This window comes from Chrysemys picta, chromosome 6 (genome assembly GCF_011386835.1).
Source record: "Chrysemys picta bellii isolate R12L10 chromosome 6, ASM1138683v2, whole genome shotgun sequence".
NCBI classification, from domain to species: domain Eukaryota; kingdom Metazoa; phylum Chordata; order Testudines; family Emydidae; genus Chrysemys; species Chrysemys picta.
The window spans coordinates 118,321,831-118,348,498 of record NC_088796.1 but is presented as its reverse complement, the minus strand read 5'-3'; the positions used below and the strand labels follow the sequence as shown (position 1 = coordinate 118,348,498).

General features: G+C 44.5%; 1 protein-coding gene across 6 annotated transcripts in view; it reads left to right on the top strand.

The window, feature by feature from the left end:
• The first annotated feature begins 278 nt into the window (after positions 1–278).
• The window catches only part of ECPAS (Ecm29 proteasome adaptor and scaffold), an 89,535-nt gene continuing 63,145 nt past the window's right edge, over positions 279–26,668 (top strand). Inside the window, exons 1-5 of one of the 6 annotated variants that reach the window (XM_065549725.1) lie at positions 995–1,051; positions 6,091–6,200; positions 18,041–18,171; positions 22,924–23,040; positions 26,024–26,142. In XM_065549725.1, coding sequence (XP_065405797.1) covers positions 6,164–6,200; positions 18,041–18,171; positions 22,924–23,040; positions 26,024–26,142 — 404 coding nt within the window. In that variant the 5' untranslated portion in view covers positions 995–1,051; positions 6,091–6,163. Of the gene's footprint in view, positions 623–878; positions 1,052–6,090; positions 6,201–18,040; positions 18,172–22,923; positions 23,041–26,023; positions 26,143–26,668 lie in introns of those variants that run through there. The other 5 variants (XM_065549727.1, XM_065549728.1, XM_065549726.1 and 2 more) reach the window with 5 other exon arrangements.

Genomic DNA, 26,668 nt, shown 5'->3' with positions numbered 1-26,668 from the left:
TCGATCCCCGAGAGGTCGATTTCTACCCGCCGATTCAGGCGGGTAGTATAGACCTAGCCTTAGTCTGGAATAAGAACACATAATAAGAACACATGGAGTTTTCAGGATTAGCTATTAGGAAATAACTCCCCAAGTAAACAAGCCCTAAATTAGATTGTAAAGAAACACTGAAGTAAGGGAGGAAAATCTCTCCTGGAGCAGTTTGAGGGTATGGACAGGAGACTAGTAGCAGTGGAAGGACAGATGGGAGGAAGTGGCACCCCCTGGGAGTGTTTCACACTTCCTCTAAAATCTGTGCCTGACCGGCAGTGGCTCCAAGTCCCAGGCAGCACCTTTCCCAGTTAGAAATCCTCCAGACTGCTACAAGCACCTACCACAGATAGGGGGAGAAACGCAGCCCTTTTGCTGCGGATTGACCTGTTTCTCTTCACCCCCCCGCCCCCGACCCCCTTCTAAGTGAAGAAAAGAAAGTGCCTCGTCAGCCATGGAGGTCAGCATGGACTCAGGTCAGTTGCCCTCCCCTTGGGGAGGCTGGGTGCAAAGGCAGCAAGAGGAAAGCCACCGGGGAAGGAGCCCAGAGACCCCGAGCACATGGGCAGCAGGCGAGGGCTGCTGGGTTGGGGTGAGCACCTTAAGCCCATCTGGGTGCGGAGCCCTCGGGGTTGGGTTGTTTCTCAGGCGCAGGCAGAGGAGGGGGAAATAGACCAGGGAGGGAGAGGGGGGTTGGGACGATGGCTCAGCTCTTTCTAAATATAAAACCGAAGTGAAGCGAGGGAGGCTGGACTGGGGGAGGGTGGGGGAGCCGCACTCGCTCGCGCACGGAGGGAGCTGCGGCGCTCGCCTGGCGGCTGGCGCTGGGGCGGGGAGAAGCCAGGCAGGGCCCTTGCCCCGCAGCGGCCCCGCGGCCCGGCGAAGGGGGCGCGGGGAGAGCGGAGGGGAGAGGCGGGGAGGGACCCCACCCCGAGTGACGGGATCGCTCCGGAGCCCCCGCCTCCTCCCGCGGCGGCTGGCAACATGGCTGCGGCCGCCTCCGCCGCCCAGGACGAGCTGAGTAAGTGACACTGACACGGCTCCGGGGCGGGGGGTTTCGGGGGAGGGGGGCTCTGGGGTGGCAGGATCCCCCCCCCACGGCACCCCCCCACCCCCGTGTGTGCCTGTCCGTGGGGCGGGGCCGGTCCCCTCTCTCTGAGGGGGCGGGGAGCTGGGAAAGGGGGGGGGGATGCTGGTTTCATCGCCCCGTGTGGCCGGGGTGCCCCGGGCCAGGGGCGGCAGCGGGCGGGGAGGGAGCCGGGGCTAGGCCTCGGCTGTGCGCAGTCACGGTGTGAAATGGAAACTAAAGCCCGACGCCGGGGCTTCCCCGCCCGTCTCCGCCCGGCCGGCCGCAGCCCCCGGGCCGGGGTCCCCGTCGGGGTGTGTGTGTGGGGGGCTCTGCCAGGCCGGGCCTGGGGGCACGAGCCGCAGCCAGCGGCGCCTGGGGGCCGAGGCTGAATGTCTCCCCCCGGGGCTGGGCCCCAGGCCGGGCAGGCCGCAGTGACTCTGCTTTCCAGCCCCCACTGGGGACGCCCCGGGGAGCCCCCCGGCAGCAGGGCCGGCCCTGGGCGCTCGGCCCCGCGGGGACAGGGCGAGGGGAGGGTGTCGCAGGCTGATCCGGGCGGGGCCCCGCTCGGGGGTGCCCCCGTTTAATGTCCCCCCAGCGGTGTCGCTCTCCCTGCCAGGGGCCTGGGCCCTGCTTCGGGAGGGGTGAGTTTCTGGGCCTGGGGCCCCGGAGCAGGAACTGTCAGCAGCCCTGACACTGCTGCTGGCTGGGAAATGTAGTTCTCAGTCCTAGCAAGTTACTGGTGGGCGTCAGCTGAGACTTGCTGAGTGGTTAGAGCAGATGCCTTCCCTGCTCAGTGATTACAGGGGGTCTCTGGCTCATCTCGCCAACATGCTGGCGGTGTGACCTTGGGCAAGTCCCTTCCTGGCTCCGTGACTCAGTTTCTCCATCTGTGAACTTCAATTAGTTATGCTCCCTTATCAGACTAGAGTCTTGTGAAGCGTAATGTTTGCAGAGGGCGTAGAGATGCTTGGATCAGAAGTGCTACAGAGGTGCAAAGTATTCTAAAGTTTTGGTCGTTTATATTCCTCTCCAGAATAGCGTCTGACAGCACACGATAGATATGAATAATCCTTCGCTCATTTCATATTTTTTTCTTGTAATAAGTAGTGCATATATACAAACTCTCCCCTTCCAGAGCTTGATATGTTTTGTTTGAATTTAAAGTAGGAATCTAGTATAAGAATAAAATATATTGGAAATACATTTTATCCATTTCAGTTTTCTTCTATTCTGCAAATGATGCCCCGATCCAGCATTAAAACTCCATGGCAGGTCCTGTGCCCATGCAGTTCTCAGTGCTGATCAGGATGGTAGACGGAATCTGAGTCACGTAGTTCAAATTTAGATATTTTTTTATTTGGCGGGAAAGGTCACCCAGTTTGGGGTGTTTTTTAACCTTCAAATCTACTGCTGAATCTGGTGCAGTAATGATAGATCTGTCTCTGAAGAAGTATAAAACATTAAGGGAGTGTTTTCTTGTCTTGTTGCTGCATCTCCTGAGATATAACAAAACTAGTTTTCAGACAACCTTCATGAATTAATAACAGCGTGATGTTTAACCCAGCTGATCCTGATCCATGGGAGAAATCAGTGGGCTGAGGAAAGTGGTGTTTTAAACTTGGCTTGACTGTGGAATTGATTTCACTGCCAGAAACTCAGCAGAAGGAAGAAAGGTTTTAATGCAGACTTTCAAGCTCCAGGCTGTCAGATTTAAACCATGCATTGCTGCTTGATGTATAACTTGATTCTTCTGTCCTCTCTTTAGAGAAAACCCCTTTAGCCTGCTTAGTTTCTACAAACTATTGCAGCAGTTCTCAAACTTCATTCAACTGGGACCCCCTTCTGACAATAAAAATTACTACACAACCCCAGGAGGGGGGGTGACCGAAGCCTGAGCCTGCCCGAACCCTGCTGCCCCAGGTGGGGTAGCCAAAGCCCAAGCCCGAGCCCCACCGCCTCAGGCGAGGGGACCAAAGTCTAAGCCCAGCCTTGCTGTCCAGAGCTGAAGTCCTCGGGCTTTGACTTCGGCCCCAGACCCCAGCAACTCTAAGCCAGCCCTGGCGACCCCATTAAAATGGGGTCATGACCCACTTTGGGGTCCCGATCCATAGTTTGAGAACCACTGAGCGATTGGATGAGGTGAATAGACTACGGAACATCAAAATACTGGTGGTGTCTCTGATGCCACCAAAGAACCATAATTTCATGTAGGAATAAGAAAAACCTACAGAATTCACTGATTCTCAGATCTGACACAAATTGCAACATACTTATTCCAGTGACAGTTGGGATAAATAATAGTCATGACCACTGTAGTCTAGAAAAATTGATCACAGACTCGATGGTCACCATCAGCCATGAAATTCTTCCTATACAGTCAACTATATATTGCCAGTGTTCCCTTCACTTGCAGACCTTGTAAAACTACTCAGGCCTGGTCTACACTACATAGTTAGGTTGACGTAAGGCAGCTCATGTAGACCTACTTATATCAGTGTAATGTACACAGTACAGCCTTGTCCCGCTGATGTAAGTGCCCTACTACACATAACTCCACCTCCAGGAGAGGCTTAGGACTTATGTTAATGTAGTTAGGGTGATGCTGTCTCAGACACTGAGTTACTTACATCTGTTGTTGGCTGTCTTGTCAATTTCAAGGCTCCCTGCTGGAGTCCTGAAATTGACAAGAAAGCCGGGCAGTTAGACCCTGGCTGACACTGGCTCCCCAATCCCAGCCAGGCTGCATCCGCCTGGCTCCCCGCTCCCAGCTGGGCTGCCCCTGCCTGGCTCCCTGCTCAGGGAGGTGAGACCCTTGGGTGTCTGGCCCCAGCAGGGAATGGGGAGGTGAAAAGCCCGGGCAGCTGGCCAGGAGCAGAGCGGAGCTGAGAGCCTTGTCCCCCACACTGCCCCTCTTCAGTCGGTGGAAGGACGTGCACCACTGACAGAAGAAGGGTAGTATGGACATCAGCCACCACAGTAATTACTGCAGTGACTGTAAGTTGACCTAACATAGGTCGATTTAAGTCTAGCGTAGACATGCCTTTAGTGGAAGAGTTCCTACTCGCAGACACAGCTTTATTCAATCTATGGAGTGCTAGCTTCCTCCACCTACAAACTGAATATAACTGTTGCCTGTTTTTGGCAAGGTGTCCTGTGGTTATTGTCACTGGGTTTACAGTCCCATTTAAATTTAATCTAAGCCTGGAAGAGGGGAAAGAAGAATGTCTTATAGGGTACAATCCAGTTTAGCAGTTTGATGTCACACTCATCAGATGTCTCAAACTATGTAAACTATGACTTATCTGTCAGCTGTACCACTAGAGAGTGTATAGTACCACCCTTCTGACTTGAGGGTGGTGGGGTTTTTTGTGGAGGGGGAGGATGGTGATTTTTCCAATGCCACCTCTATGAATAAATGCAAACGTTGTGCAGTCAAAGGTGGACTTTAACAGGAAGCATAAGAAATTCAGGTAGCACCGAGGGGGAGAATTGGGCAGACTTCTCAGGTAGAAGTGTGTGAGAGACTAAAATTAAATGCATCAAATTGTATTGTGAAAGGAACCCGATCTGTAGGATAATGAGCCTCCTGAAGGAGTAACCAAAATTTTCTTTTAGATCAGAAAACCAATTTGTCCCTGTTTTGTAGGCGTGTAGCGATAAGAAACTTTGATCTGTAGCAGCAATCAAATAGATGAGCTGTTACTCCTTTTTTTGTGTTGAGACAGAGTGATTGCTTAAACTTTTTATGAGGATACTTATGATTTGGTGGATGAATAATTTAAACAGTGATAGCTTGAATCCTAATATAAAATCAGTAAATTGGGCCTAGAGCTGTGCGTGTTCAGAAAGAAAGAAAAGCCATTTTCAAAGAGAATGGGTAGTAATCTAAAGGGAGTCTAAACATGACACGCTGCACATGGAAATCCAAATTCTGGCATTTCAAATCTGTATCTAAACTTTTCTCTGCTATGGAGGAATATGGTGAAAATAGAAAAATACATTCCCACAGTAAAAGATCATGTTTTATAAACTTGAGTAGTGACTAGGACAGGTCCCTTGTGGTGCTCCCTTAAAGTCATTTGATATTGCGATAGAGCCATGAACAGTACCTCCAAACCCTGACTCCCAGTATGTTGCTATAACCATTCTAGATGTACGTTCCCCAAGGCCTAATACAATTCCAGCAAGAATTTTCCTGGTGTTTTAATGGAAGCATAATACAAGTAGATCAGAGTTGGACTCCCAAACTGGGTATCTTGCTCCTCCAGTCCAGAGTGGTGCAGAATCAGTTGTTTAGCTTCTGGAGAAATGAAAGCCTCATTTTGCATTCTGTTCTTTTAATGTTTGCTTCAGTCTCCTCTTCTTTCCCCCCAATCATCCCGGGAATGAAGTTGACTGACTGTGTATCCAGGTAGAAGTAAGCACTTATTTGACATAGGGCCTTTTGGAGGAAAATTCCAGCATATGTGCACAAAATAACTTTTATAAAATGGTCTTAGTGCAGTAACAATCAGCTGTTTTTAAGGAAGTGTACATCCTCCGGAATGGCTTTAATATTGTGATCACAGGGCTCTTGCTATAAAATGGAGTTTAGGCTGGGGAAGGTGAAGGAGGTAGCTGCCTCCATCCTCTCACAGAAAGTTACTGTCACAACTCCTGGAGTCCTGTTGTTTTCCAGGCTCAGACTGTATGGCTGGGTTGCTAGGATACTGTTGTGCTAACTAGATCAATTGTGAAGTATATCTGGTTTGACATGTCCCAGTCTTAGTAGTCCCTCAAATCCGCTTTCATAAATAGAAGTATGCACTTCATACTTGATATTCTCTTCTTACCCGAATATACATCACAACGTTCTGTAAAGAACATCTGACTTGCTGTTTACAATGGCTATAAATGCCACTGGCAGCTAATTCTTTAGTATAATAGGAAGGGAGGAGAAACTGGACACACAAAAAATAGCATTTGAACTGAGAGCTGACTTCTTTGAACAGATGGATAAACAGTGAACTACACTGATGAGGCCGAACATCCAGAAGGGTTTATTTTGTTGTTTTAATTGAAGAAATGATAAGAGACGGGTGGCAAAACTGTCTTTTAAAAGGTACAGTATATTAAACTTCTTCCCCATCCCTCCCTTTCCACTATTTCTTATGGCAAACGACCATATAACAGAACCAGAGCAAAGGCCCAATCAATCTCCTCTTGGATTTTTGCCATTAACTTCAGTGGCTTGAAGGATCCAGCTCTAAGGCTACAGAGATTTAGAGGCTCCCAAACAACATGATGTAATGTCTGATCAGAGATCACTGCGGTAAATATGGGAGACGGGGGGTCATAGAATCATAGGGTTAGAAGGGACTGCAAGGGTCATCTAGTCTAACTCCCTGCCAAGATGCAAGATTTGTTGCGTCTAAACTATCCAAGGGCTTGTCTATACTTACGCGCTGGTTCGGCGGCTGGCAATCGAACTTCTGGGTTCGATTTGTCGCGTCTTGTCTGGACGCGATAAATCGAACCCAGAAGTGCTCCCCGTCGACTCCGGTAATCCTGCTCGCCGCGAGGAGTACGCGGAGTCGACAGGGGAGCCTGCCTGCCGTGTCTGGACCGCGGTAAGTTCGAACTAAGGTACGTTGACTTCAGCTACGTTATTCACGTAGCTGAAGTTGCGTACCTTAATTCGAATTGGGGGGGTTAGTGTAGACCAGGCCCTAGACAGATGGCTGTCCAGCCTCCTTTTGAAAACCTCCAGTGAAGGAGCTCCCATAACGTCCCTAGTCACTTACAGTTTGCGGTTCGGGGCCTTGCCATTAATCTGGCTTTGCTTTTATAAAAAATATTTATACTCCCTTGATGGTTTAAAAAGAAAGACAATCCTTGTGGTTTTATACAATATATAGTATCTGCAATCTGAAATGTATTGTTCTTTCTCCTAGCGAGATGTAGTATTTCCATCAATTCTGAAACCAATATTCTTTCACATACTTTTATCATATAGTTGGAAAAGAACCAGAAGGGGTTAGAAATGACATTAGAAATCCTTAAGTTACCATGGAAAAGCTGTTACCTACTTGTGAGAAAAAATATTTCTGCTTCTAAAAATATCATCCATCTATATACACAAATTGACCCTGGTGCTGTAAGCAACGGTCTAAAGATTTCTTTGGCTTTTCTACTTTCCTGATTCTTAGTGCAAAATGAATGAATATGAAAGGACACCTGAAATCTGATCAGTTTTGTAAAATGAGTTCTAAAGTAGTTTCAGATATTGTACCTGTTCCCAAGTCCCCCACCCAATCTTTGTGGTTTTACAAACACATTTTCTTAAAACTCTCCCCCTGTTACTGAGTGAAAGACCCTACAATAGTAGGAAAAACAAAGTCGCAATCTTGCAAACACCTACACACATCAGTAGCGCCACTGAGTTATGCGTGAGTGTTTGCAGAATCGAAACGGGACAGAGTAGAACTGACTATAAAAAGCTATGTCAATTGCACACAGTATACAAACTGCAATAAGAGAGAGAATTGTAGGCACCGTTTCTTACAGTAACCGGTAAAACATTTTCAGACTGATTTGTTTGAAAATTAACAGTTCAGGTAATTATTCTGATTTTTACTGCTTTCAAATAATCAAGCCTGTTTTAATCTTGTCATGCTACTGTTTATGCTTGTGTTTTTAATTTATTCTTGATAAATAGCCAGTGGCTATCATAACTGGAGCACAATTGGAAAAGGTCACACACATTGGGCCCAACTTCTGGGTTACATGGTGACTAGATTTCATCTGAAAAAAAAAACAAGCTGTTTCTAGTCCTCATGGTTGGGAAGAAAAGCTTGAAAAAGGTGTCCCAAGGGTAACTAATGCCGTGATATCTGCCCAGCATCCTAAACAATAGCTCTGATTGGTGAACTGTGCCATTAATCATAGTGGGCTGTTAATTCTGAAACCAACTGCTGGGGGAGGCCTGGCTGATACCACCTCAGCAGAGGATTGTGTGTGTCCCCTCATTGCCATGACGCCATTGTGTGATGGTGGCAGAGCCTCACACGCACACACTCCTTTGCTCAGGAGGGGTGGGGCTGAGACATCCCTTTTCTAGGATGGACTCCAGCTCACCAGAAAACAGAGAAGAGATGGTCCATGGAGAGGGAAGGCCCAACCTTCTCAAAGAGGAGTGGGGGTGGAGCCCCTGCCAGCCAAACAGATAGCTCTTGTGCAGGAGACCTCTTGCCACTTCACTCCAAACAGGGGTCATGGCCACAGTGTGGGTCATGGCCATGGGGTGAACCTAGCGACCCAGAGTACCTTGGTTAATAATTTGGGCAGATTTATATTTGAGAGGATGGTTAAAAGCTATAGAAGAGAAAAGTTATTTCTCAGACAGACTTAATATACGATCTGGCTCCGTTAAGCTATTCTAGCTGCATCTCCTATGAATCCCTCTCTTGTCTCCTATCCCTCTTTAAAAAAAAAAAAAAAAAAATTGATCGTATTACCCTCTTGAAAAGGACAGTTCATTTTAGTCACTTGGTCGAGTTAAATTTAATCCCAGACCTCGATCAACATTCTCTTTCCAGTGTCACTATATTTACCAAGAATTACAGATGTTAGACATATAGAAGTCAGTCCTTTATGTTAACCAGCTAATATAATGTGTGTTATAGTTGGGAACATGGGGCTAAGGGAGCAGCATATTTTATGGTCCTAAATCTGGAATGTGAGCCTGGATTTGAGACCTAGGAAATACACCTCTACCCTGATATTACACAAATTCTGATATAACGCGGTAAAGCAGTGCTCTGGGATGGGGAGCGGGGCTGCGCACTCCGGCGGATCAAAGCAAGTTCGATATAAATTTCACCTATAACGCGGTAAGATTTTTTGGCTCCCGAGGACAGTGTTATATCGAGGTAGAGTGTAGTCTGGTGTAGAATCTCAAGAGTTCTCCAGATGTAAGTTGCATTTCAGTGACGGATGAAATGATTCTTAATTAACGTTCATACCATCATTGTAATCTTCATCTAAGGATTGCAAAATGCTTTACAAATGAATACTAATATAACACTGACTTAACCAACCCATCAAAATAACAGATTACAGAAAGCATATATGTCAATAGATTGAATTAAAAGCTTCAGTCTTGGTTAGCAGATTGCACATTAAAGGCTTTTATTATTTATTTATTTATTATTTTTGGCTAGTGGGCTTTTTATTTTTAATTTGCTACAGTTACGGTCCAGTTGTGAGAAGACACTTTGTGGAGCAGATCACAGCAGTATGGAACTTCCAGGGCTAATCCAAAATGGATCTGATTACTAGGGCTGTCAAGCGATTAAAAAAATTAATCACACGATTAAAAAAATTGCGATTAATCGCGTGATTAATCGCACTGTTAAACAATAACAGACTATCATTTATTTAAATATTTTTGGATGTTTTCTACATTTTCAAATATACTGATTTCAATTACAACACATAAGAACGGCCATACTGGGTCAGACCAAAGGTCCATCCAGCCCGGTATCCTGTCTGCTGACAGTGGCCAATGCCAGGTGCCCCAGAGGGAGTGAACCTAACAGGTAATGATCAAGTGATCTCTCTCCTGCCATCAATCTCCACCCTCTGACAAACAGAGGCTAGGGACACCATTCCTTACCCATCCTGGCTAATAGCCATTAATGGACTTAACCTCCATGAATGTATCTAGTTCTCTTTTAAACCCTGTTATAGTCCTAGCATTCGCAACCTCCTCAGGCAAGGAGTTCCTAAGGTTGACTGTGCGCTGTGTGAAGAACTTCCTTTTATTTGTTTTAAACCTGCTGCCCATTAACTTCATTTGGTGGCCCCTAATTCTTGTATTATGGGAACAAGTAAATAACTTTTCCTTGTTCACTTTCTCCACATCACTCATGATTTTATATACCTCTATCATATCCTCCCTTAGTCTCCTCTTTTCCAAGCTGAAAAGTCTTAGCCTCTTTAATCTCGCCTCATATGGGACCTGTTCCAAACCCCTAATTTTAGTTGCCCTTCTCTGAGCCTTTTCTAATGCCAGTATATCTTTTTTGAGATGAGGAGATCACATTTGTACGCAGTATTCAAGGCTGGAGGGAGGTTACTAGAGGAGTTTCTCAGGGATCGGTTTTGGGACCAATCTTATTTAATCTTTTTATTACTGACCTTGGCACAAAAAGTGGGAATGTGCTAATAAAGTTTGCGGATGACACAAAGTGGGGAGGTATTGCCAATACAGAGAAGGACTTGGATATCATACAGGAAGATCTGGATGACCTTGTAAACTGGAGTAATAGTAATAGGATGAAATTTAATAGTGAAAAGTGCAAGGTCATGCATTTAGGGATTAATAACAAGAATTATTGTTATTAGCTGGAGACGCATCAGTTGGAAGTAACGGAAGGAGAAGGACCTTGGAGTATTGACAAAAACAACAAGGAGTCTGGTGGCACCTAAAGACTAACAGATTTATTTGGGCATAAGCTTTCGTGAGTTAAAACCTCACTTCTTCGGATGCATAGAGTGAAAGTTACAGATGCAGGCATTATATACTGACACATGGAGAGCAGGGAGTTACTTCACAAGTGGAGAACCAGTGTTGACCCCCTGATACTTGGAGTATTGGTTGATCACAGGATGACTATGAGCCGCCAATGTGATATGGCCGTGAAAAAAGTTAATGCGGTCTTGGGATACATCAGATGAGGTATTTCCAGTAGAGATAAAGAGGTGTTAGTACTGTTATACAAGGCACTGGTGAGACCTCATCTGGAATAGTGTGTGCAGGTCTGGTGTCCCATGTTTAAAAAGGATGAATTCTAACTGGAACAGGTACAGAGAAGGGCTACTAGGATGATCCGAGGAATGGAAAACCTGTCTTATGAATGGAGACTCAAAGAGCTTAGCTTGTTTAGTCTAATTAAAAGAAGGCTTAGGGGAGATACGATTGCTCTCTATAAATATATCAGAGGAATAAATACCAGGGAGGGAGAGGAATTATTTAAGTTCAGTACCAATTTGGACACAAGAACAAATGGATATAAACTGGCCATCAGGAAGTTTAGACTTGAAATTAGACAAAGGTTTCTAACCATCAGAGGAGTGAAGTTCTGGAACAGCCTTCCAAGGGGAGTAGTGGGGTCAAAAGACATATCTGGCTTCAAGACTAAGCTTGATAAGTTTATGGAGGGGATGGTATAATGGGATTGACTATTATCGGAAATATGCCCAATGGCCGGTGATGGGACACTAGATGGGGTGGGATCTGAGATACTACAGAGAATTCTTTCCTGGGTGTCTGGCTGCTGAGTCTTGCCACATACTCAGGGTTTAGCTGATCGCCATATTTGGGGTCGGGAAGGAATTTTCCTCCAGGCCAGATTGGCAGAGGCCTTGGGCGTTTTTCGCCTATCTGCAGCGTGGGGCACGGGTCACTTGCTGGAAGATTCTCTGCACTCTGAAGTCTTTAAACCATGATTTGAGGATCTCAATGGCTCAGACATAGGTTTGATACAGGAGCGGGTGGGTGAGATTCTGTGGCCTGTGTTGTGCAGGAGGTCAGACTAGATGATCATAATGGTCCCTTCTGACCTTAAATCTATGATTCTATGTGGGCGTACCATGGATTTATTTAAGGGCAATAAGATAGTCTCCATCTTATTCTCTATCCCCTTTTTAATGATTCCTAACATCCTGTTTGCTTTTTTTGACTGCCGCTGCACACTGCGTGGACGTCTTCAGAGAACTATCCATGATGACTCCAAGATCTTTCCTGACTAATTGTAGCAAAATTAGCCCCCGTCATATTGTATGTACAGTTGGGGTTATTTTTTCCAATGTGCATTACTTTACATTTATCCACATTAAATTTCATTTGCCATTTTGTTGCCCAATCACTTAGTTTGGTGAGATCTTTTTGAAGTTCTTCACAGTCTGCTTTGGTCTTAACTATCTTGAGCAGTTTAGTATCGTCTGCAAACTTTGCCACCTCACTGTTTATCCCTTTCTCCAGATCATTTATGAATAAGTTGAATAGGATTGGTCCTAGGACTGACCCTTGGGGAACACCACTAGTTACCCCTCTCCATTCTGAAAATTTACCATTTATTCCTGCCTTTTGTTCCCTGTCTTTTAACCAGTTCTCAGTCCATGAAAGGATCTTCCCTTATCCCATGACAACTTAATTTACGTAAGAGCCTTTGGTGAGGGACCTTGTCAAAGGCTTTCTGGAAATCTAGGTACACTATGTCCACTGGATCCCCCTTGTCCACATGTTTGTTGACCCATTCAAAGAACTCTAATAGATTAGTAAGACGTGAAACCCTGTTGACTTTTGCCCAACAATTTATGTTCTTCTGACAATTTTATTCTTTACTATTGTTTCAACTAATTTGCCTGGTACTGACGTTACACTTACTGGTCTGTAATTGCCAGGATCACCTCTAGAGCCCTTTTTAAATATTGGCGTTACATTAACTATCTTCCAGTCATTGGGTACAGAAGCTGATTTAAAGGACAGGTTACAAACCATAGTTAATAATTCCACAGTTTCACATTTGAGTTCTTTCAGAACTCTTGGGTGAACGCCATCTGGTCCTGGTGACTTGTTACTTTTAAGTTTATCAATTAATTCCAAAATCTCCTCCTAATGACCCTTCAATCTGTGACAATTCCTCAGATTTGTCGTCTACAAAGGACGGCTCAGGTTTGGGAATCACCCTAATATCCTCAGCTGTGAAGACTGAAGCAAAGAATTCATGACTTTATCGTCTTTAAGTGCTCCTTTTGTAACACAGAATACGAAGTGTACAGTGCTCACTTTATATTTATTTTTGATTACAAGTATTTGCACTATAAAAAAACAAAAGAAATAGTATTTTTCAGTTCACCTAATACAAGTACTGTAGTGCAATCTCTTTATCGTGAAAGTTGAACTGACAAATGTAGAATTATGTACAAAAAAACCTGCATTCAAAAATAAAATAATGTAAAATTTTAGAACCTGCAAGTCTACTCAGTCCTACTTCTTGTTCAGCCAATTGCTCAGACAAACAAGTTTGTTTACATTTGCAGGAGATAATGCTGCCTGCTTCTTGTTTACAATGTCACCTGAAAGTGAGAACAGGCATTTTCATGGCACTGTTGTAGCCAGCGTCACAAGATATTTACGTGTCAGATACGCTAAAGATTCATATGTCCCTTCATGCTTCAGCCACCATTCCATGGGACATGTTGATGACAGGTTCTGCTTGATAACAATCCAAAGCAATGCGGACTGATGCATATTCATTTTCATTATCAGATGCCACCAGCATCTTTTGCTCATCATTTTTACAGTGCAAATATTTATAATAAAAAATAATATACTTTGATTTCAGTTACAACACAATACAATATATATGAAAATGTAGAAAAACATCCAAAATATTTAATAAATTTCAATTGGTATTCTATTGTTTAACAGTGCGATTGAAACTGCGATTAATTTTTTCAATTGTGATTAATTTTTTTGAGTCAACTGCGTGAGTTAACTGCGATTAATTGACAGCCGTACTGATTACCTTTCTTTGGAATTTGGTAGCCAGGAAAGCAAGTCAGAGAGTTGTTAATCATTTGTATTTTAGTAGCATCGAGAGGCCCCTACTGAGATCAGGACTCCATTGGGCTGGGTGCTGGACAAATACATAATGAGAGAAAAATTGTACTCCAAAGAGATTACAGACTAAATAGATGACAGATAAAGGATATGAAGGGAGACAAAGGTGCCGAGAGGTGAGATGACTTGCCAGACATAACACAATCGGGTCAGTCATAGCTGGGAACAGATCTAAGGTCTCCCAGTTTGATGCCATCTCCGTTGGACCAGATGGAGCCAAATGTGTTCTTTTATTTGGTTCTTTGGGGATGCTCTCCTCTAAAGTACACTGTCAGCTTGAGAAATGACAGAGACAAGATGGGTACGTAATAACTTTTATTGGACCAACTGCTGTTGGTGAGAGAGAAGCTTTCAAATTACACAGAACTGCTGCTTCAGAGCTCTGTATAGCTCGAAAGCGCATCTCATTCAACAACAGCAGTTGGTCCAACAAAAGGTATTACCTCACCACCGTGTCTCTCTAATAGCCTGGGACCTACACGGCTACACTAACGCAGCAAACAACTTGAGAAATGGTCAGTTTAGATCATTAAAAGTGGTTTCAGGTGATACAGCTGTCAGGGTTTGTGGGTTTACAGTCACATTTTCTTGTTTTTATTAAAGCGTTTTTCCTCTTCCCTGTTGCCATGTGACAAGCCCACACCAACAGAGGAAACTGATTTAGTCCATGATTCTGCAAACACCCATGTGCTTAACTTCAAGCATGTGAGTAGTTCCATTGCAATCAATGGGATTACTCCAGGTTTAAAGTTAAGCACACGAGTCCGCATTTGTGAGACTGGAACTTAACTGACCATACAGAGGAAATCTGTGAAAATAATGTACATGTCAAACACACAAAGTAAATACATTGGGCAGAGAGGAAACTGTTCTTTCTCCACTCTCTTTCATCTTATCTAGTAGTCTTGGGTGCTACTTATAACAATAGCAGAGGAAAAAATTGGAAAAGCAGTATACTTTTTGTTAGTTGACCCTTCCCTTTTAATATACGTTTTGCTTGACTGCTGCTTCACAGAATTCCTATATTTCCTGTGGCTTCTACTCTATATCTCTGCTTTTGAAAATTATATATCTTTAGCTGAAGGTTATAATAAATAAACGTATCTTCTTTGCATTCACTGCAATCAAGTCCTATTTATTCTCTACCGCAAGGAACATGACATTGGGAAGGCCTCCCAGATGTGGAGTTTGGGTGCACTGCAGCCAGTGGTGAGCACAGACGCTGCAGGTATTGTTGATGGCTTTGTTAAGGTTACAGAACGCAGTCAGAGTTGCGTGTGCCCACTGACTCTCAGGATCAGGCTCTTATTACCCCAGGCTGCTCAATTCATGAAGCATCGGAAAATTCTCAGAAGGCAGATGCTTTAGGGAAATGAAATATGACAGAGAAAGGCAGGACATGAGAGAAGCTTTTTTTTAAAATTAGGTGGGAAGAATGTATCTTGATTCCCTGAGGCAGCTGATAGCATGAGAAAGCAAGAAAAATCCCCATAAGACGAGAGATTCACTGACAAGTACAGTTTGCATTGGAGGAACTGCTGAATTTTGACTTGTAATTCAGCTGGCATTAAAATCTTGTAGTCATTTGTCTTTTCAACTGCTTACCCTGTTTAGTTCAACCGGAAACAAAATGTTGGGAGGGACGTGCATGTGCTTGGTCTGCTGCCTGCAGAGAGATGATACTGTGGCTATGGGTACGTCTATACTTACCTCTGGGTCCGGCGGTAAGCAATCGATCTTCTGGGATCGATTTATCGCGTCTTGTCTAGACGCGATAAATCGATCCCGGAAGTGCTCGCCGTCGACGCCGGTACTCCTGCTCGGTGAGAGGAGTACGCGGAGTTGACGGGGGAGCCTGCCTGCCGCGTGTGGATCCGTGGTAAGTTCGAACTAAGATACTTCGACTTCAGCTACGTTATTCGAAGTGGGGGGTTAGTGTAGACCAGCCCTAAGAGGTCTATACGACCATCTTATGTTGGTATAACTACGTCGCTCGGGGGGGTGGAGTACCTCTGCCGACAGGAGAGCGTCTCCCATCGACATCTTCGCTAAGTGCTAAAGTGGCACAGCGGCACTGCTGCAGCGCTGTAAGCGTAGACAAGCTCTGTAAGGGCTTTAACAAAGGGATGGGGAAAGTTAGAGACAATAGAGCAGCATTTCCAAAGGCCTTCCTATCTGCAGTGTGAGTGTTCAAAAGTCACTTCAAATCTGCGGGTACAGTATTGGTACTTAAACCTCCGTGTTGCCCGTTGAGGGACTGATTCCCTCCATCCCTTGTGTATCCATCCAAAACTCATTGACTTCCGGGGGAGCTTTGGGTTCCCAAGGAATACAGGGTTAAACCTTTGCGACAGGAGGGCCTCTCCCTCCCCCAAGTCTGAGCAGCCCATCCCTGAGTCCATCAAATCCTCCTCTCTTTCTTTTGTAGGGTATAACTAAAGTTCAAACAAACATTCTCTCCTTTCGGGTGCTTCAAGCAGAAGAGCACTGCTTCCTCCTTACTTGACTGCATTAGACTGGCCCCTCTTTGCTGCTGCTTCCTCTGATATGTAGCAGTAGGGCTTGATAGATTGTCAAGACCAACTGCATGTGGACCATAACTCTGTAGAGCTGATAGAGGACTGACTCTTGACTCTACCTGGGTCTCCAGGTAGTACACTCTGTCACATCCTTTAATGCGTGGTATGGATCATCTAACAAGGGATTTTCCGTCTCTTGTATCGGAGCATCCTGGAGCCCCAACAACATACTTTTGTCCTGCAAGCATCACAGATTAGGGACAGGGCAAAGGGCATTTCCCCTCCATTTAAGTTAAGAGCAAACCATTGTGGGGCAGTCCATGTTGGATCTGTAAGGGTTTTAGCTTCCCCTTGTTGTAGGCTGCCTTTTTGCCTGTAATCTCCCAATTGCATTGACCCTGTGAGCAATCCGTTGTAGATCAGGTGTGCATATTGAAGATGCAGAGAAGAGACGGGAACACTCCTGCCCTTGTGTATCAGAACCATCCTGCCCCCATCCCAAGCTATGAAAGTGCTGCTTCGGTGTCTTGCTACCCATGTGGCAGTCTGCTTTTCTTCTAGTTTAGCCATCAGGTCATCTAGATCCTAGTGCTTAAAACAGTGACTTTCCCATTTATTAGTCTAAAGACAGTTGGTCTTCAAGCCAATTGCTTGAGTTGCCGATAGAGGATTTTGGTCTTGTCAGTGTTCCTAAGATGATCCTTTCCTAGTTCATACAGGGAACAGATGCATGTTTTTTATCTCTTCCTCCCCTCCTGATCTTGTATCATTTGTGACTCCTATGTCCTTACTGACATTCATACTGTTATTTTATACTCCTTCCTGGGTTGGGTGGTCCTGAGAGGCGGTGAGAGGGATAGAGAAATGAGATTGTCAGAACACTCCAACACGTTCATGTGGGTGATAGGACCTTCAAAGTCTTTTGCATTTTAAGTTATGTCAAAATATCATTACTTTTCTGGCACCCATATTTAATTCCTATTGATGATGACAGTTTTGCTTGAAAATTGGGTTAACAAATAGCAAATCCAGATAGTTTGTTCAGCTTCATAAATGTTTTTCTAATGGTGGCTCAGTGGATTGGTAACAGCGCATAGAGCCTTTCCTCTCTAGGTTGCTGGATCAAATCCATTCCTCATTACATTGTAAGCTCTTGGTGCAGGGACCGTCTGTTTGTGCAGCGTATAGCACCAGGGGGTCCTGGTCCAGACAGGGGTTCTTAGGCTGTACAGCAATATAAATAATAATAGACCAAAAGTTATTGCCATTCATTCAGTGGCTGTCTGGTGGCCTTTGTTATGGTCTTAGTCCAGAGTCCAGCAGACAGATGTCTGTATCTCAAAAACGACCACCACAATTGACACGTTGGTTGGTGGTCAGAGCAGCGAGGCCAAAGGATTACTAGGTATGGAGGCTGAAGTACTGTCGTCGCCTGGTGGTGTTCTAGATTAGGGCTGAGGCCCATAAGTGGGGCAGTGTGTGGAAGTTTGCATTGCTGCTGTCCATGCTGAACCCAATCTGTGAATAATCGAGGATTGAGGGCCATCAATCCGGCATCTTTCAGCAACGGAAAGTTTGCATGCAATTTTAAGAATAGAAGATCATGCTTTGTTGAGAGCTTTGATTGAAGATGCTCAATCCTTGCCATACTGTCATCCCAGCTGCTGTGTTACAAACCCATAAGTAGGAAAAGATTTGTCTGCTGTTTGGCTTTCTAACTCCAAATTAACTTTATTTTTTTTTAAACTACAGATCAACTTGAACGTGTATTCTTACGTCTTGGCCATGCAGAAACAGATGAGCAGTTACAGAATATTATATCCAAATTCCTACCCCCTGTCCTGCTCAAACTGTCCAGCACGCAGGAAGGAGTGCGTAAAAAGGTAAGGGTGCAGTTATTGTAAGATTTCCAGTCACTGGCGATGTAGACATCCATGATGTATCGATGATTTGGTGTTACTGGCTGCTTTCCATAAGAGAATATATTCTGTGTAATGTTAATGTGATGTGTAGAGTCACTCCTGTTTGCTGTCAGACCAGGATACTTGCAATAGTCATTGCTATCATTCACTTAACTGGTTGTGTGTCAGTTCAGGGCAACTGCACCTGTATTTCCCCCTTGGTGGTCCAGCAAGGGCACCCACTCATAGGCTCCCAGCTCCTCAGCTGTCCCCTTGTGGGCGGAGACCCACGTCTCTCCCCTCCTGACTGGGGTTTTTCCAGGCTGCACAACTCCCTGCCTTATGCTGTGAGTTCCCCAGTAAGTCAGATGGTCTTAATGGCCTGCGCCTGCACTTTGCTTTCTCCTTGGAGGCTATACACCGTGTAATTGCCCTCAGTGATATCACACAGCCCTTTCTAAGAAAGCATGTTCGTTCTACAGATGAAAGCAATACAGAGAAAACATTAAAAACAAAAGAAGCTGCACCCATGCTAATAAGCTTATTGGAAATCATGCCCAACTCCAGTAGAAGTCAGTCCTTCAAACCCCACCAAGGGATTCTTCTGTGGTTACAAGTTCCTAACAGCTGGTAGCTCAGAATAGGCTCCCCCAAGTGTCTGTATAAAGTCACTCCTTTATATGGTTTGGGCCTTTGATCTTGGGGGGAGAATCCCCCCCCCTTCAGGGCAAAGGCTGGGTTTTTGCATAATTGTGGGTGGGGAATTTGCATTCATCTCTCTCCTAGATATTTCCTGGGAAATCCACTTCACATGTGTTGTCCCAAAAGTTCATTCTTATCTGCCACATTGTGCATTATAGTCCTTTGATCATCAAGGCCCTCACTAATACATAACCTTTGCATTTAATACAATGGACTCCGGAGATACTTAAACTTAATTCAATATCTCCCAAAGATATTGCAGGAAACTGCCATATCTGTTACAGGGTGCACTAGAAATCTGGGAATAGCAACTGAGAGATGGGCTACCTTGGAGATTCAGGGTTTTTTTTGGAATCTGCCAACCCCCCCTCTCCACCCCAATGTTATAAATCTTGTGCAAGTGGGGAAACTATTGTCCCACTATGGCCAAAGTTTTCTAAAAAGCTCAACACCTACAGTCGGGGCCAGATTTTCAAAAGAGCTCAGCTCCCATTTAAGCACCAAAAACTGGTCCCAATTGTGGGTGCCGAACACTTGAAAATCTGGCACTAGATGCGTATTGTTGTCAACATGCTGAAGGACTGTTGTAAGAGAGAGCATCTGGCTAGCTGGTGAAGTTCCTTAGTGTCTGGGTATGTGATGTGTTTTCTTCTTTCAAGTTGGAATTTGTTAACCAGATTCATCTGAATGGTTATGCGTAGGAAAAGGCCAAAGACTGCAATTTTTAAAAATTAAAAATCTTACGTAATTTAAGGAAGAAACCTTTTAAAATGACAAATTAATATTTTTGTTTCGGTGTGGGCTTAACATTAAATTGTAAACCAAAAAATATTACTCACTTTACTTTCCTGTCTAGACCAAAGTTTGATATTTTCCATGCAAAAGGTATCATGAACATAACCGATCATTTTCCTGTGCTCCCAAATGTTTGTAAGGTCCACTCTCGGCAGGGAAATACAGAATCCTGAATGTTGTTCTTGACAAAATGGGGTGGGGGAGGAATTGACTCTTCCAGTATTTTTGTTTTGAAAATTATTTTAAATCCCGATTTACAGATTATTCTGTTGTTGGTTTTTAATTATGTTTACGGTTCTAATCTTAAACAAATATACAGGAAAATTATTCTAAATTAAGTGTTTAGCAGCCAATCAAAGGTGATTAAAAACCTAACTGACCACTCGTAAACCTCAGCAAAGATCTAATCGGCACTATGCATTTGTGCAGAGAAACCTGTTCAACGCAAGCTCTGCTATTGATACATTATTTACCTCAAAGCCTTGCTTTTCAATCTGCGGGCTCACTTTAGTCTCACTTCTAAACTACCACAAGAGACTGAGAAATATGGCATGTTTTCAGACACCAACAACTTTTCAAAATATACCGAATGGTCTGTGCTAACGTTGGCTCTGATTCAGCCAAGAACGTTGGCCTCCCTCTTTAGATCCATCCCTATTCAGCGAAGCACTTAAACACATTTGAAGTCAAAGGGAGCTAAGCACAAGCTTAACTTTAAGCGCTTGCTGAATTGTGGTCTGAGAAAACAAAGGCCAATAAGCCAGATGAATGAAATCGGAAATGGAAAGATGCTGGCATAATCTAAGTGGCAAAACCCCTTCAGCGTAGATATAGTTATAGGATATAAAAGTGCTTTTGCGGTATAGCTTGCTCTGTTTTGGGAGTTTAAATAAGCTCTAGCAAAGTAAGGCATACTTTATACTGGGATAATTGCATCTACATTGGGGCTTTTCCCGCCATAACAGAGTTAGCAAAAAATAATCCCACCTCCTGGTTATACTGGTAAAACTTTCAAGTGTAGACTAGCCCTAAATGTCATTGTTGGTCTTAACATAGTTTTAGAAGAGCAGGAGTAGTTTCTTCAGTTCCAGTTTTTCCACCATACATAGGGTTTCTCTGACCATCAGTACTTTTCCTCCTCCGGCTTCCCTCCCCTCCCTTTGATTTCTTCCAACTAGCATGTTACTTCATTTCCCTTGCTCTCATCCTGAATTCTTTGACTGCTAGCACAGTGCCAGGTGTCTCTAGGATGGGTCATAGACATGTAGACTGAGTGAGAGGTTGAGGCCGACCGCTTACCTTGAAACCCTCCGTATACCTTCTTAACTAACTTAGAAAATCTAATACCTCCTCAGTCGAACCCAGACACATCTGATTCGAACCAGCTTCTTTCTCAACTGCCATCCTGAATGGTTTAACCAGGTGCCCCAAACTGTCATTGTATATGGAAGTTCTCTTGCTGTGATTACAATCTGTTATGCTTTGTTCTCCTGCATAATGTGTTTTGGGTGTAATTCCCTCCCCCACTCTGAATAATAGCAATAATATGTGGTTACAGGTGAAATACCCACAATTAACTGCTTTAAGGTTTGCTTGCTGGGTTAGCTGACCAGGCAGCGGTTTATAGACTCTCATCACACCCCAGTTCCATGTTATTGCTCAACTGTCTATGAAAGCTTTTTATGCTACCTCTTGCACTGTGCTGGATCCCTCTCTCCCTGAGTTTGGAGAGGGAACTAGATTATATCCCCTACAAGCCCATACAATGAGAGGCCAAGCTAGATCAAAATCAGTTTGAATTGCACCTATAAATAAACTGAAGTGCTAATTGTCCTCTGCTCCAGCTGACTTCTGTGTATCTTTGGGGTTGCTCAGCTAGCCAGTGCAGTCTCTAGAGCATAGGTGTATTAGTATTTCTCACAGAAAGCATACAGGCAGACAACTGCTTTCTGCACCAGCAGAAACATCCGTTACGTCTTCAGGAGTAGCCCCAAAAGCAGCACGTTGCAGTAATCCCCTCTGGTGGTAACGAAGGTGCAGGTAGCCAGGGTGAGCGCTACATCAAAAAGAAAAGAGTTGCAACTTTCATGCCAGTCTAGATGGGAGAAAAAAGCACTCATGGCCACTGCTGCTATCTGCGGCTCCAGAAGTAGCAGAGATTTGAACAAGTTATCCAAGTTGCTAACTTGGGTAACACAAGATGTGCAGACTTTCCCGGCTGAGATAGTAAAGGTCAGCTCTGCTATTTCCTCCAGTCATTTTCCCCTAGCCTGCCAACACTGACTCTGTGTTCTCCATGCTGCGCTTCAGCTAGCTAACTCTCATCCGAAGCCCAGTCTCCGCTAGACACCAGGAAGGCTGATAGTGTGTATTGGGTAGATCATGCCCAGGTGCTTCAGGAACAGAGTTGACCGTGTGCAGTCTGGAGTGTTTGACCATGCTGGCCCAGATGAGGCACTTGGGAGGGGAGAAGGTGGTATACAAACAGAGCTGTCCCTTGGGTAGGGCGAATCGGGGTGACTGCTCCGGGCCCCGTGCTTTGGGGGCCCTGTGAGCCGGTGCGATTGGCTAGCGCAGTTGGTCCTAGAAGAGATGAATCCATCGCTTCCGCCCCGGGACTCCCACCCCGGGCCCTGCGCAATTGGCTGGCACGGTCAATCCCAGAAGAGAGGAATCAGTCACTTCTGCCCCAGGCCCCGCACCCTGCTAGGGACATCCCTATACAAATGTTCTAGCTCAATTTAATTACTGTTTCGTTTAATGTGAATCCTTTTTTTTTTCTTTTCTCAAACTGATTTGGCAAGTGCTAGATTTTTAGTACTAGAATCCTTCTCTGTCCATAGGGTACAGCACTGATGGCACATTGCAACCTTCCCCACATCACTCTGCCAGCATTCCTCCATCTTGAGATACAGCCGCCAACTATATATAGAGAGACCAGTTAACTCTCCTAATCATTTCTTCCTTGACATCTCTTCCAATCCTGCTAACAAGGGCACCACTTGTGGTGGATGGTTTTGTGATGTGGATGAGAGTCCGCTAGAAAGTGTCTGGAGACCACCAACGCATTTCATGCAGGCTAATGGATAATATGATAAATGATGGCAGCCATCTTGTCAAAGAGTTGGGAACTAAGTCATGCAGAACTCTTTGGCTTGTTCTGTGTTTAATGGATCGTATTGTATTGGGAACATATTGAACCCAAAGCTGAGGTTAATCATTTTTTCTCCCTCCCAGGTCATGGAGCTCCTAGTTCACTTGAATAAACGCATCAAAAGTCGTCCAAAAATTCAACTTCCAGTAGAGACTTTACTAGTCCAATACCAAGATCCCGCTGCAGTTTCCTTTGTCACCGTAAGTACTGTTCTTCCAATAACATTACCTGATTTGTACAAAGGTGAGCTTTCTATTTTTTTTAGAGGCTCCCCGTGGTACTTAACTCTGCCAGTTCCCTTCAGAAACATATTATTGTGATATGAGAGATGCTTTAAAGTGACTTAAAATAAACAACTATATGCCACTAGCATGGGTGAAACTAGTAGTTTTATGAAACCACTAAATTGCTGACAACTTTTTGTGAGACAACTTCAATTATTCTCCAACTTTCATGAGTACTTGAAATTGACAGATTTGTTGTTTGTATTAGTCGCACCTAGAGGCCCCATTGTGCCAGGTGCAGAACCAGCACCTATTGAGTGAATCTCTGCCCTGAAGAGGTTACAATTTAGGGCCACGATCCTGCAAATATATAAACATGTGCTTGTCTTTATGCACATGAGTAGTATGTGTAAGTATTTTCAGGATCAGGGCCTTGATAGATGAGACAAAGCAGGAGACAGAAGGGAATTTTTCAGAAGGGAAACTTTATCAGATTCATTTAGTCTTTTTTAAAAAAAAAACAACAAACCTAAAACTACTAACCACTTTGTGAAACTAGTGAAGACCATTCTTAGCTGAACTGTAGTGTGTGTATTACAAATACTGATACTGATTTCATGGGAAAGACTGCAGAACATTGGAAAAGACCTGTCTTCCCTCTCATTGCTCTGCTGCTAAGCCATGCATGTTCTTAACGGAAAATAACATCCTTGGGAGCGGAGATGGAAATGTTTAAACTGTTAAACTGTCATTAAGTAGCATTCACTTCCACTGGAGCCCTGGAAGCAGCTGATTGTCCAGAAGCAAGAGCGAACAATGGGAGAAATTGTACATGAGCTTTATCTTGGACGAGGCCAAGGATTTACAAGATGTTCATATTCTGTAGAACACTGAGAAAAACATCTTGTGTGATGGTAAACTTGAAAAGCAGCTTTGTGTGCCATCGTTGTTGTCTATGGCAAAAATCTGCTGACAATCCTATACTGAAGTGATGTATGTTGTTTCTCACAGTGTAGTCAGTTTTGTAATGTTTTAATAAATACCGTGACTACAAAGAAACATAGCCCAGCTCATCTCTGCATTGTGTTGGTTGGCTTAACGGTGCTAAGAACATTGTGAATCCTTTCCATTGTGAATCACTGCTTATATTTCATTACTGAACATTTGAATTAAATACCACAGAGGTCACCTCAGAATGGTCTCTTGCTAACTTCTCACAATGGTTTGATCTTTTAAAAAATTATTAATCAGATAAACCAGTCAAGGTCATGTGTGCGTGCAAATTGGAGAAGAGCTGTAACCATTTCAGAAGATGATAGTAATTTAGTAGGTCCATGCTTAACTTAATCCAGCTGGAGTAACATGGTTAGATAATTGTTAAGTATAACAAAGCCTTCAAATTCTTATCAGACACCTGGACTTAATTTGCCGCTACACTTTGTCTTAAAAAAAGTACTTGGCTCAATGAATCTTCATCCAGGGCTCAAAATTCCTGTTCACGCAAACAGAGTCCTTATTTATCTACAGATCAAATGTACTGATCCAACGTTATCCAGCCATTATGACTAAGCTTTGACTTTGAACGACTACCTCTACACACTAGAGAGTAGTCATCTCTCTGTGGGTATTTAGTCTTTAGCCGCTTGGTTGAGATTGATAAGACTGCCAACTCTAGTGGTAGTTCTAGTAATATGGGCACTTGTGCACTGGGAATTGGATTGATTCCTGCACCCTAACACAATTGTTTTAACCAGGTCATTGAACAGACAGCAGGTAACCATTCTATATCACTACAAACCAGAGCTGGATTTGAACCAGCACTTTAGCAGTGCAAGGGGTTCCTCTCCTGTTATCAACCTCTTGTGCTGCCCTATCCCACAGCTCTGTATTTTTAATTTTATTTGCAGCTTTTGACAAGGAGGATTTAGAAATGTTTTCAAAGGACCTCTTGCTTATGTTGCAGAACTCCATAGTTACCCCATAGTTCAGTTTTATTTCCTTTCAGAAATAGGGGCCTGAGAAAGTGAGAGAGGCATTCTCGTAAGTCCGTCCTGGGGTGCACTCACCGCAGGTGGCGCTTCCCCTTGGTTGCTCTGGAGATTAGTTCTGGCCAGGCATTACGCCATCCTCTGGTGCTGTCTCTCCCGTCGTCCTCTCATCCTGCGGACCCAGGAACTGCAGCCTCGGCTTTGTGACTCGGCCCTCTGGCTGGGTCACTACATGGTTCCCCTTCTGTGGGGTGTAACACAGTCTGTCCTGGAACAAATAGTCCTCTGTGTCCTCTGCCTAGTATGCCGTGTCCCCAGTGGCTGGTAGGGGAACCTGGGCCCGCCTTATACTTTGGGTTCCAGCCCAGGGGCCTTCTCTTCAGCAACCAAGGTCTGGTCCCCTATTCCTTGCTGCTTTTCCCCTGAGCCTTCTCCTACCTTCCTGCCCCCTGGTTTACCAGTCTCCCTCCTCCCAGGGAGTGACCGTGGACTACCCTCTATAGTCCTGAACGCACCTCCCTCCTCCCAGGGAGTATCTGCCACCTACTTCCCTGCAGCCCCCTTCTGTTGCCAGCTACCTGGCTTTATATAGGACCCTTCTGTTCCTGTCCAGCTGAGCTTCATGTCTGATTAATCAATCTCGGCTCCCTGGCTGCTCCTCCAGGTGCCACCTATGGGTTAATTAGGCCTAATTTACTCTCTCAGGGCCAGTGTGGGGAGTAGACTCTGTCACAGTGCCTTACTCAGGAAACCTTCCATTGAAGTCAGCAGTGATAAGAGCAGAATAGGTGCTGAACCTGCCAGTAGAAAACTGTCGGTTAATCATCGTAAGCCCTGGAAATAATTGCTTGGTCTTTCAGACCCTCAGTTATTATATACAACAATGTCAGAAATGTACCATATGGGGCTAGTTTAACAAAATCCATTTTTCTTTGCATTGATATTACATATATATTTTTTTACCCTGGCAGAATTTTACTATAATTTATGTTAAGATGGGTTACCCTCGTTTGCCTGTGGAAAAACAATGTGAATTGGCGCCTACTCTCCTCACTGCAATGGAAGGGAAACCACAACCACAGCAAGACAGGTATGATTATCTGCACTTGGAATGAAAGAAGCCTATATCGTTAGAATAAAATGAAATGCACTTTTTCTTGGTGCTCATTTGATTACCTAGAAAGACTTGCACGATGGATAATATATTCAGAAATCCAGCTTTGCTTCCTGACCATTAGTTAGCATGGAGGACGCCTCAGGGCAGGGATTGTCTCATATGTTGAATCTATATAATGCCCAGCACAGTAGGGCATCAATTTGATGGGGGGGGGTGGGGTCTCTAGGTGGTACTATAGGACAGATCTGTCTAAACTTTCAAAAGCAGCTGATGATTTGGGGTGCCCAACTTGAGACACCTTAAAGAAACCTGACCTTCAGAGAGTGCAGAGCACTGGCCCTCTGAGAGCTGGGCCTTTTTAAAGTGCGTCACGTTTGGCACCCCAAAATTGAGGCATCCAAACTCGTGTCACGTTTGGAAATGTATCGTAATAGATAAGATACTGACTATTACAGGCCAGGTATAGGAGCTGCTGTGTACCAAGCACTTCTGGCAGTGC